Raw genomic sequence first — 13,183 nt, 5'->3', positions numbered from 1 at the left:
AACATTATAAAACTACCAGAAAGTGCATGAACTGTAGAAATTCCTATGCAGCAATGAGCTCCCCCTAGTGGTGGTTGCAAGATTACAGTTTTGAATTATATTCACTGTATGAAGGGAAACTGGACAGAACAGTTTGGGGTAAAGAAGATCACTGTATTTATGTCAGGATACTTGAGAAATATGGTTTTCAGAATGAGCACCGTATTTATGAAGAACCGCTTCCCTTATTTCTGAAGTGAGGGCAAAGATCAATTTGTTTCTTTGTATTAATAAAACATGGTGCATGGAAAAATGGGTCAATGAGTCTGTGAAAAAATGTGAACAGCAACATGGACACTATTTATATTTTGTGGATCTACAATTTGTGAACCGCAAAATACATATGGTTGTGTGAATGTAGCCTTATACTTCCTGCAAAAATAACTTATGGCAGGAGACTTCTATAGGAAGATATATGTGGTGACTATAGAGCTCCACTGATCTCTGTATAATGGTCAGTTTTGACATCAGTATGTAAAGTTATATATATATATATATATATACATATTTATGTGGTTAAGTGTTATATGTAATCATATATGTAAATGATCATACAGAAGGACATCGCTTTCAAGTCCAATGTCTCGTATGGTCACCAACTAGAACTTAACTAATAAAAAGAGTACAGTTATACTGCCCTATAGTACCATGTGTAGCAATATACCTGTATGTCTGTTCTGTGTAACAGCTGCATGTTCTGCTCGGCCTGGAGTACATGAGCTGCGGGGACTTTTACACCTACCTACTGATGAAGGACCAGCTTGACATCCCCAGTGCAAGGTAAAGGTTTCTATTAACTACAAATCTGATCAGAACTGTATATGAGATATAAGATCGGCTCTCTTTATATCTGTGTTGTTTTATGTGCATTTAGGGTTCTAGTATTTTCTGTGGTAACAATAGTGTAGACTGCGGCCATATTCTAGTCACCAGAACCTCATCAGAAGCCTGACTGACCCATTATTGGTCACTGGGGTCTGACAGGATTTGTTGTGTGTTCTGTGGACAATCATCTATGGACCAGAAGAAATATCTTAGCACTTCTTATGTTATCCCAGGATGTTACACTCGTTCATTGTCTTTCTGTCAGATTCTATGCCGCTGAACTCGTCTGTGGAATCCAATTCCTGCACTCAAAGGGCGTCATCCACAGGTAATTACACTTTAATTGTCTGTTCCAGGGTTCACCGTAAAGTCTAATCAGCCATTTGTCAAATATATCAAATTGTAGGATCAACTCTCCAACAAATTGTTTTTTTATATTAAACAGAGACCTGAAGCCCGAGAACATCTTGGTGGCTGAAACGGGCCATGTAAAGATCACTGATTTTGGTCTCGCACTTGTCAACATGCATGGAGACCGAACAGCCACTTCATACGCTGGAACAATCGGCTACATAGCTCCTGAGGTGAGCAGAATAGAGACTTTCCATATTGTAATTGTATAAGTCATCATGGATCATACACATGGCCCGACATATGCCCATTACAGTTCTTCTTCAGGGAATGAGACATTCTGACAACAGAGTTAGAGATCCAAGAGTCAGAAACAAAGAAGCACAGTCTCAGAGAGGGATTGGTGGTAGTCACAGGGTAGAGACCCTCACCCGTTATAGGTCATAAAGATATGTAAAGCTTAACATCATCTCAAATTCAGGCTGCATGCAGCCATAACTAGAGATCATCAAATCTCAGTGTATTACATAATCACCCAGATTATTATAGTGATAACTCAGTATGGTGACCTCAGTTGTAGAACATGTTGACCAATTCAGCATCTACTCTCTTCCTCCTGATAGATGCTGGCTAGGAAGGAGTATAATGCCGGAGTAGACTGGTATTCTTTCGGTGTCATCTTGAAAGAAATGGTTACCAGTGATTGTGCGTACCATCAGACAATCGATGATGCATCCTCCGGCATTAAGAACATCATTAGAAAGGTCAGTAGTCATACAAGGTATTAGTACTATGGTTTATACAGTGATGGCTGTGAGCATGGTTTATTGGCTGTATCTCTTCTATTTACGGGTTTTTATTTGATCATTTTAGCTCCTTCGGAAAGATCCTGCCAGACGCTTAGGAGTGAATGGTAACATCAGAAAGCACCGATTCTTTCAGCGTATGGACTGGGTCTCTGTGGAAGCCCTAGAGTTGCCTCCACCATACACACCTGAGGTAAGTACATAACCAAATGTTGTTCCACTACCTCTTCTATTACAGGTTACAGAACTGATTCTTTATAAGAGAAGCACTGTTAGGAAGAGGACATTCATTGTAATCTTGAAGTTGTTGAGTATTACTGGTGGCACTAATACTGGAAAGATAATAACATCTAGAGCTGCTGTCCCACCCAAGGCGTACTCTACATGGAGGCAGACTACACCAGTGCTATAGGATTAATAGTGGGGGGGCTCTTTTGCTGCCAACATAAAACCACTGCATTTCCCTGCAGTTACCACTGGGGGGTTAAAATAGATTTTTACAGTTTCTGTTGCTGCAGGCATCCACTTTTATCATGTACCATGTGAAGAGAGGAAGGAGATCATTGTCATGAGGCTAATATTTGAAGTCAGTTTACCTTGAGTCTACACTAGCATATTTTTCGCCAAATAAGTCAAATGTCACATATTGTTTGATAAATTTGGTAAGTTTTTAAACCTAACACTGTTGTGTAGAAATGCTGCTCCGGGTTTTATACGCCACCCTGCTATAGGTGTGAGTTTGAGATTATTTTTGCGACTTTCTAAAGTTCAAAGTATGGAGTAAAACTATTCCACATAACTAACCACCGTCCTAACCCCTTTTCAAAACCGGAGTGAGCAGTGTAAAGACGCAAAAAGCCACAATTTATGTTCACAAAAGCCCCAAAAAATTGCAAGCTCGAATTTTGGAGTGCAGGGTGTAATAAATTCTCTCCATGGTGTTTAAAAAGAGCACCATATTTATGAAGTACATCTTCCCCTTTTTTGTGGCATAGAAGTCAGGTAAAGTAGATGAAGTGCAGTTGTTTTTTCTTTTTTAAAACATTTCTTAACTTTTCATAAACTCAAAATTTGTGTGACAGAAAAATCAAACCTATGCCTACTCATACACCAGTTTAGTGTAGAAAGTTGCATTTTATAGAGAAAATAAGTGGTGCAAAAGGTGCCTCATTATTTGCACCATTTTTACACCATAAAAAGGCTAAAGACAATGATAATTCTGCCGTAATTTTTAAAAGAGGACTGTTATCGAAAGACATAATCCTAATATTATAATTCTGTCTTGTTATAGCCAACTGAACCTCATCATCGTCCTAAACCATTCCATCTGGACAAACTGGAGGCAGCAGAGGTCAGAACACCTATTTCAGCAGCGGACCAGGCCTTGTTCGAGGGATTTTCTTTTTGTCAACTTGGAAACCCTTGATGAAACACCAGCTCCATAGTCATCAGAGCAAGCTGCCCCCTGAGCCTCTGGAAGAGGAAGATCAAGTGAAGAGAAGAAGACTGGACACCACTGCAGTGATCTACAAGCAAGTCCTGCAGGAATGAAGAGGAGGAGAATGAAGCACCTTGCTGCGTCTGGCCCCACATTCCAGAAGAAAGAAGAACAAAGACAAGGATCACCTCCTTAATATAATCATATAAGTTATGGTAAGTAAGGTAAGTATAGGTAAGTATAGTTTAGAAATATTTATAGTTAATAGAATTGAAAAAAACAAAAAAAATATAGAGTATTATAGTTTTTTATTATGATTTAGACTAAGTGTAGTTGAAAAATCTAATTGAATGATTATTACACTTAAAGAGGACCTTTCACCGATTCTTACCCTATGAACTAACTATACAGATATGTAGAGCGGCGCCCGGGGATCTCACTGCACTTACTATTATCCCCGGGCGCCGCTCCGTTCTCCTGCTATGCCCTCCGGTATCTCCGCTCACTAAGTTATAGTAGGCGGAGATACCAGTCCCTAAGTTATGGTAGGCGGAGTCTGCCCTAGCGCTGGCCAATCGCAGCGCAGAGCTCACAGCCTGGGAGGTTATTTTCTCCCAGGCTGTGAGCTCTGCAATGCGATTGGCCAGCGCTAGGGCAGACTCCGCCTACCATAACTTAGGGAACGGAGATACCGGAGGACATAGCAGGAGAACGGAGCGGCGCCCGGGGATAATAGTAAGTACAGAGAGATCCCCGGGCGCCGCTCCACATGTATGTATACTTAGTTCATAGGGTAAGAATCGGTGAAAGGTCCTCTTTAACAATATTTTAGTCTTTGATAATTTGGCGCCCTACTGCACAAGACAGAGAGAAGGTAGATAAAGGAGGTCTGAACAGCCTAGATATAAAAATGGGTTAGACATTAGATAGATATTAGATGAATAAGTTAGATATAATGTGTACCTGCAGGTTTTCAAAACTTTTAATATGTCATAGTGACATAGTGATCGCTGGGGTCTTAGTGCTGAGACCCCCACCGATCACTAGGACGAGTAGTTATCATTGTTTCTCCTCACTGCTGAGGACAGAAATGAAGACGGCCTCATTGAATTTCTACTGACGCCATCTTGATTTCCGTGTTCAGCAGTGAGGAGAAATAGCGCTAACTCCTCGTTTTAACCATCAGTGGGGGATCTCAGCACTCAGACCCCCATGATCAAAACCTTTGATATGAAACTGACACATTAAAAGTTCTGAAAAAGTGCATTTATTTTTTAAGACAAAAGGGTCATTAGATACATATCATAGGTGCAAAAAAATAAATAAAAAAAAAATAAAAATATAGCACAATTATAGGATAGGGATAGGATAAGAATAAGTTATCAGATATAAGAGAGTAGTAACTTACATATGAGATAGTAAACTGATAAGTGTAGGTTTAATATAACTTAGGCTACTTTCACACCAGCATTTTTGCTGAATCCGACATGGATCAACAAAAAAACTTCTGTCATGATAATACAACCATCTTCATCCGTTATGAACGGATCCGGTTGTATTATCTTTAAAATTGCCATGACGGATCCATCATGAACACCATTGAAAGTCAATGGGGGACGGATCAGTTTTCTATTGTGTCCGAGAAAACTGATCCGTCCCCATTGACTTACATTCTGAGTCATGATGGATCCGTCTTGCTCCAAACCAAATCACGGACGGAAAAACACTGCTTGCAGCGTAATTCTGTCCGCGATGGCGACGCAACCAAACGGAAAGGAATGCATTCTGGTGCACTCTGTTTCGTTCAGTTCAGTTTTGTCCCCATTGACAATGAATGGGGACAAAACGGAAGCGTTTTCCCCCGCTATTGAGATCCTATGACGGATCTCAATAGCGGAAAGGGAAAGCTCAGATATGAAAGTAGTCATAGTTATCAGATGGGTATAAGTATAAAGTAAAGGGGTATTCCCACCTTATACATTTATGGTATTTCCAAACCTCTTCATTGACTCCTAATGGGACAAGGGACCCTCATTCTCTCCATAGATGAGATTCTCAGAGGTGAGAACAGCACATATCAGGCTGTAGGTATGCCATAAATGTTTAAGATAGGAATTGTCACTTAATGATAAGGTAGAAAGATAAGAAAGATAGAAGATATATTAGAGATTAGATAAAGGGCAGCCATAATCAGGTCCTGTTCCACAGACGGATGATAAAGAACAAGCGTTAGCTCCGCTGTTCCTGCCCATGATCATTGCTGTGTGTACAAAATCCTCGCTCATCGGTGATCAGATCGTTTATGTGGCATTAGAAATGATCGTTTGTTGGCAGCACATCACCCTGTGTACACGGCATATGCTGCCGACAAATGAACACTGTATGGGGATGAATGATCCTATTACCGATCATTTATCCCCATACTAATGATCATTGCTGCATATAAATGTGGGTAATGAGCGCCAAACAACATGGTGTAGAATATCTGCCAGTGTGACAGGACCTGATATATAATATAGAGATAAGTTATGTAAGATATAAGATAAGTATAATAGAAAATAAGTTAGAGATAAGATAGAAGTTAAGCACTAGGTAAAAATGGCCATAGACATAAGTTGTCACCTAAACACAGGATTCTGAATGTTTTACAATCTAACATTCCCTCCACTGCTGACAATCAGTCTGACAACATGATCCGCCATGCTTCATTATGTGTTGGATATCATTGATGCTGTCAGGCTTATAGGGGCCAATCAGACCTTACAGAAGAGCACAGGGGGGTTATAATGATATCCGATATTCCTCGTCTGTGCCGGGTTATTTGGGTTTATAATGTTATCGCCCAATAACATGAGTGAGTGACTAATAAGTCATCCATCAGTCGCCCATCAGTTGCTTTTTATGTCTATGACCCGTTAAAGAGTAATTTAGCTATAAGGGGTTGTATAAGGTAAGATTTGGGGATGTATAAACTAGCTATTAGGCTACTTTCACATCTGCACTTTTCCTTTTCACTATTTAGATCATAGGATCTCAAAAGCGGAGGAAAACGCTTCACTTTTGTCCCCATTCATTGTCAATGGGGACAAAACTGAACTGAACGGTGTGCACCAGAAGGCATTCTGTTCCGTTGCGTTCCCATGACGCACACAGAAGTTCTCCAAGCAGCGTTTTAGAGTGCGTCATGGGATCCTGATCAAGATGGATCCGTCATGAAACACAATGTAAGTCAATGGTTACGGATCAGTTTTTTCTGACACGAAAAAAACAGATCCAGCGCTCATTGACTTACAATGGATTCAGTGACGGATCTGTCTTGTTCATTTGGGATATAATACAACCAGATCCGTTCTGAACGGATGCAGATGGTTGTATTATATACCGGATGTGTTTTTGCTGAACCCATGATGGATCCAGCAAAAACACTGATGTGAAAGTAGCCTTAAATAGATATTGTAAGATATAAGATAAGTATTAGTCAGAAATAAGCCGTAACTAAGATAAATATAGAGATAAGATAGAAATATATATTAGGTTTAGAATAATATTACATATAAGGGGTGACAGGGCCCCATCCAGTGCTGACACTGCAGAGAACCAGGGAGTAGCCGATCGCCAGTTGATGGGGTCAGGAAGGAATTTTTTCCCCCACAGGGGGTTATGTTTTGCCTTCCTCTGGTTCATATCTTCTTACGCAGTAAATTCTATAAAGAGTACTGGATGGTTAATTAGTCCAAATTTAATAACAGATAGGAATAAAATAATTATTTTACTTTAATTCACCGTGTCTTTGTCTTCTTTTCTGTGTGCTGTGATTCAGTGTGAAATCTCCTGATCTTCCGTCATTGCAGTTCATATTTCTACACCACAGATCTGCCTGACAATATTGTTACATAATGGGGGTTTTCCAGGAAATAAATATTAATTACCTATCTTCAGTATAGATCATCAATATCTGATTAGTGGGGGACCCACATCCAGAACCCCAGCCGATCAACTATTTGAAAGGATCTCAATGCCCAGCGGTGGAACTACCACTGTAGCGGCCATATTACCTGCTAGAGGGACTGCAATATCAAGGGGGCATCCAGACAGTAATTTTCCTTGCATTAGCTGACACCAAAGCTTTCTAAAGGGGGGCTTCTTTAACCTGATCTATCTCAGTCTGCATAGCAGCTAGAGATATGAGCTATATTTTGTTTTTAAGCTAACACTATAAGTTTCAAACAACTGTGATCACCGTGTTAGCCACCATACAGCCAGAAATAGTAACCCAGTTGGAAATTAGATCTGCTCCTATCTTGTCCTTTTCCATGCTTTGTGCTATTTTTGTACCAAAGTTGTAAAACATAGAAAAAACTTTTAACACATAATAAACTATTTGGTTTCACCATGATCACTTAAATAACGACACAACATTTATGCTACATGGTGGTGGTGGGCGTTCAAAAGTTTTCTATGGGGTCCTACTTTATATAGTCATGTGCATCACAGTATACATAGGCCAGCTCGAAGTATTGTATAGTGGTTGTGCTGGCTATTGCAACTAAATGCACAAAGGTCATGTGACCAATGGAAGTGACATCATTGGCAAAAGAAGAGGTTGCGTTGCAGTTCCTTCCAACATCTGATGTATGCAGATAAGGATATCACTGTTGTGGAGGGAGCTCTGGTGCCTGCCGCACTATGGAGCCGGGAGCCCCTAATATAACAAAAGCTATCTGTAATTTAATTGATCAATAACTGCCTGCAATAATACCAGTCAGATCCTCTATGTGCTGGGCAGAGGAGGGAAATGACCGTAATGGAGCACTTACTGTCTGTGGAACTATGGGGAAGATTTACTAATCCTGTAGACTGTGTAAAACAGACTGTGGCTCCTGGTGGATGATAAATCTGGCTCAGGGCTAGACACTCTTGTCTAACTTTATAGCAAATAATGGTTGGCTTACTTTCTGACAGAATTTTATGCCGGAATTGTGGTGCAAAATGTCACATTATAGGTCACGCCCCCTTCCCACTAAAACGCCCCTTTTTCAAGCTCAGAGATTGATATAAAACTATATGCGGTAAATTGTGCCAAATTGTAACAAATTTTATTGCAGTTTACATTCCCTACGTGCAATAACATTGCAAATGTGGACCTTTGTGTTCCAGTAATCCTGACTAAGGGGGCTCCGAGGTTTCTGTTCCTGATTCTTCCGGTCCCCAGTGGACTAGAAATGTGAACTATCATCAATGGTTACGTGCACCTCTGCAGCCATTTGTATGCCTCAGTGCTGACATGTCCTAAAATGGCATGTGACCGCTGAGGGGGCACGTCACCACTGAGGCCAGTGAATGGTTGCAGAGGTGCATGTGACCATGGGCAGGAAGTCACACTGCCTGATCACTGGGGACCAGAAGGAGCGTGGGCTGGAGCTTCGGCACTGGAAAGAAAGTGCCAGTGAATAGGTGAGTGCCCTTTTTCCTGTCACTTTCCCGGCCATAACGAAAAAATGTTTAGATCTTTTAACAATCCTTTTAACCATTAGTTAGGGAAGAAGCTCGGAGAGGGAAAGCCTCCAGAGAATGATAAAAAAGCCAGGCCCAGTGGAGTTTGATGCTGTTCCCGCAGGGGAGAGGTGGGAATTGTGCAACGTGCGCCTCCCCCCAGGGCCCCTATATCGCAATCTCTTTGTATAGTAGGAACGCCGAGTGGTATAGTGCGGCCTAAATGTCTCTTTATCTAAATGTATATCTGTGTCTCGTTGCTCCTACCTGGATACCGATGGACCCCAGGCTTTGGCTCTGAAGCAATACAAATGGGGAATAATTGAGGGATTTGAAAGAATAACTTGAGTCCAGACCTTGAGATGAAGTTTGATGGCAGCTTTATTTGAATAAACGTTTCTCCAAACAGTTTTTAAGCTTTGTCTTGGTCCTGGAAGGCTTTATCATGAACTGGCAGGCAAACTCAACCCTGCTTTATCTCTTTCTCTCTGCCATGCTGACTAGCTAGCTTAGTAACTTTGAATCCTTCTGTATGCTGCTCTCCTTAGTCGGACTTTGGTTCTGCCAGAGGACTATGCTCTTGGCTTCTGAGGCTTCAAGCTTCTGCCTCCATGGCCAACAGAGCTTAGGGTGCTCTGTCTGGCATGGACACGTCCAGCAGTGGCTGTCATGGGCACATCCAGCAGAGATGTGCCCCTGCACACCCTTCCACTTGTTGGGTGTAAACTAGACTAACTCTAACTGGTCCCCACCCTTTATTCAGGAAGTAGGGTTAGCCCACTTCTCTCCAGAAGGGGTTAGAATGGAATGGCAAGTTCCATTCTCTCTAACTATAGCTCTGCCAGCTATCCTGCCACCTGCTGGTGCACCAGGTACAGTACATATTAATAGTTGTATAACAAGATTAGGAATGCACATTGTGGAGGACCTGGACAAAAATACATGGGATGACATTGTGTTAGACCATCAAAGACAGTAGCAGGGTGCAGGAGTGGTAACACCTCTCTGGGGTGTTACATACCACCCTACTTAAAACCAAGCCACCCTCGGCTTGTGCTTAGGGTGTGCTCTAATGGTACCCAAGGAAACGTTAAAGTGCTGCATGAGACTTTATTATTATGACATACGTAGACTAATATAACAACAGCTACCACTAGGTCTCTGCCCATATGAGTCTATTCACTGTTCTCCCTCTCGGTATAACCAGAGAACCAAAAAGTCTGCACCATTCGGTTAAATACTCCCGTTTTGTGTGGATACCGAGCTCTAGTACCACTGGAAGAGTGGGGGTGTCATGTACCATAACCCCTCCATGATACTATGAGATGCCCGCAAATAGAAGGGGGGCTTCATCCTGTAATGCCTTCCAGCACCAAGGTCTAATCATGCTTTACGCTTTGTCACCTTGATGACTTAGGGTACTTTCACACTAGCGTTTTTCTTTTCCGGCATAGAGTTCCGTCACAGGGGCTTTATATCGGAAAAGAAATGATCAGGTATATCCCAATGCATTCTGAATGGAGAGCATCAGGATGCATCAGGATGTCTTCAGTCTAGTCATTTTAACTGATCAGGCAAAAGATAAAACCGTAGCATGCTACGGTTTTATCTCCGGCGAAAAAAACTTGCCTGAATGCCGGATCCGGCATTTTTCCCCATAGGAATGTATTAGTGCCGGATCCAGCATTCAAAATACTGGAATGCCGGATCCGTCCTTGCGCAGACCGGTAAAAATGTGAAAAAAGATACAAGCAGTATCCATCTGTCCACATGACAAGCGGAGAGACGGATCCATTCTTGCAATGCATTTGTGAGACGGATCCGCATCCGGATGCACCAAACAAATGCTTTCAGTCACATCCAGATCGGCGGATCCGCAGGCAGTTTGGACGACGGAACTGCTTGCCGGATCACACTGCCGCAAGTGTGAAAATAGCCATAACTAGTAGCTTTTCACTCTGGGCTGTTACAATTGTCCTGTCAGCAGAATGGAAGTGACACAAAGCTGGACCTGTTCACACGAGCCTGGGAGCAGTGGAGAAATGTGGACATGTAGAAGGGGGACTTCTCAGCACAGACATTTAGGGAGGGGGTATGTCTTGTAATAAATACATTTATGTTACTAACTAAGATAAGCAAATGTAATGTATCTGATGGGTAACAAAATGAGGAAATTGTGTACAAGCACTGGTAAGCGTGTTTCCATACAGTATATTAACCCCTTAATATGTCTGTACATCCATGTAGATCCAGAGGTGGAAGTAGCTCTTTGGGCACTCAGAGCGGTGGTTTCAGAATGCACCCCAACACTCTCTGAGCCTTTTACATGGGCTGAGGATCAGGACAAATCAGAGATGAATGTTTGGATCACATCTTTCATGCGGCATATAATATCATCATTTGTGATCACTCTGTATAAACAAGGATGTGCTGTCAGCAGACAATGGGTCTGTATAGGTTGAAGGTGGCGGAAGAGTAAACCCAGTAAAACCCAGTAATGAGCACCACTGCTGCACCAATAAGATAAGCCAGGGTGAGCAGACATCCTCATTTATTACATTAACAGGGTTTTCCGACATTTTTATACTGATTACCTATTCTCTGGATAGGTCATTAGTATTTGATCAGTGGGGATCCAACACCCAGACCCCCACCGATCAGCTGTTTGTCAAGTGCCGCAAACTTCTCTATGCTTACCAAGCACAGCGTCCTACATAGTATAGCAGCTGTGCTTGGTATCGCAGCTCAATCCCATTCACTTCTATGGGGCTGAGCTATACCTAGGCTACATAACAAATAAACTGGCCTAGAAAAAGCTGGAAAAGGTTGCGGCGCTTAAAGGAGTGCCACTGCCTTCTCGAACAGCTGATCGGCAAGGGTCCTGACTTTCAGAACCCCATCGAACAGATACTGATGACATATCCTGAGGATAGGTCATGAGTATAAAAAGCTCAGAAAACCAATTTAATGTTAGTGGACTGTAGTGGTGAGATCTGGTCACTAGATGGTGCTGTTGCAAAACAAATGGAGAAAGAGCAGATGACTACACCAGCTAATGTCACTGCTAATGTCAGGGGGAGGAAGGAGCTGGTATGTAAGGACAAGCAGTGACGTGCCTAGGGTGTTTGGTACCCGGGGCAGCTCCTTTCTCTGGCACCACCCCATACTTTAAAACATTGTGCCCCCCTAACAGTAGTAATGCCCTCATTGCACTCCTTCACAGTAGTTATGCCCACATTGCGCCCCTTCACAGTAGTTATGCCCCCATTGTGCCCCTTCACAGTAGTTATGCCCACATTGTGCCCCTTCACAGTAGTTATGCCCCCATTGTTCCCCTTCACAGTAGTTATGCCCATATTGTGCCCTATCACAGTAGTTATGCCTACATGGTGCCCCATCACAGTAGTTATACCATCTCTGTGCCCCTTCACAGTAGTTATACCATCTCTGTGCCTCTTCACAGTAGTTATGCCCACATTGTGCTCCCATCACAGAAGTTATGCCCTCTCTATGCCCCTTCACAGTAGTTACACCCCCTCAATGTGCCCACTAACAGTAGTTATGCCCTCTCTGTGCCCCCATAACAGTTGTTAGGCCCCTTTACAGTAAAAGTGCCCTCTCTGTGCCCCCTTCACAGTAGTAATGCTCACATTGTGCCCCCTCAGTGTTAATACATTTTTTTATAAATTGTAAATACTCTTCTTATCCCGTTCCTGATTATCAGATCACCTCCAGCACTCCCCTGCAGGCACAGATCGCACTGCAGCACTGTGTGGGAAGAGTGCACAGGCAGATTCCCGGGCTGCAGGCTCATCCTACACAGTCCGGCAGTGCGATCTGTGCCTGCAGGGCTGAATAGGGAAGCAGACTATCCTTGCTTCACCATTCAGTGTGCTGACCTGGAGATTGGAAGGAGCACGGGAAGCTGAATGGTCAGCTCCCCAGTGTTCTATCTGTATTGACCACCGCCCTAACACCTGGCACACAGGGTGGACCCATGGGCGGGCTATTATGCCCAATTTTACCAACTGACTTGTTGATAAGTATGCAAGAAGCCAACTTGAGGAGTTTGATTACAAGCCCACATGGTCCTGTGCTAAAGGAGGGGGAAAGCACCAGAGCGCAACAAAAAAATGTTGGGCCACTTACACAGTCGGATTGATATCATTTGGGCCTACCAGAGGAAATGATTCTGAGGGCCAACCCTCTGTGTATATAGGACCTTAAGTGT

General features: G+C 42.6%; 1 protein-coding gene and 1 long non-coding RNA gene across 2 annotated transcripts; both read left to right on the top strand.

The window, feature by feature from the left end:
- The first annotated feature begins 740 nt into the window (after positions 1-740).
- Positions 741-1,375, top strand: LOC121004996. The gene is made up of 3 exons (XR_005779852.1): positions 741-819; positions 1,130-1,192; positions 1,310-1,375. It is a non-coding gene; the product is annotated as an uncharacterized LOC121004996 (long non-coding RNA).
- A 493-nt stretch (positions 1,376-1,868) lies between these two features.
- On the top strand, positions 1,869-3,635 carry LOC121004995 (protein kinase C delta type-like). The gene is made up of 3 exons (XM_040437479.1): positions 1,869-1,979; positions 2,089-2,214; positions 3,313-3,635. Exons 1-3 carry the CDS (start codon positions 1,905-1,907, stop codon positions 3,445-3,447), a joined length of 336 nt encoding a protein of 111 aa, XP_040293413.1. The 5' UTR covers positions 1,869-1,904; the 3' UTR covers positions 3,448-3,635.
- Positions 3,636-13,183: the final 9,548 nt, after the last annotated feature.

This window comes from Bufo bufo, chromosome 6, assembly GCF_905171765.1.
Source record: "Bufo bufo chromosome 6, aBufBuf1.1, whole genome shotgun sequence".
In the NCBI taxonomy this organism is placed as follows: domain Eukaryota; kingdom Metazoa; phylum Chordata; class Amphibia; order Anura; family Bufonidae; genus Bufo; species Bufo bufo.
Note: the sequence above shows the minus strand (reverse complement) of the source record. Positions and strands in the feature narration are given on the sequence as shown.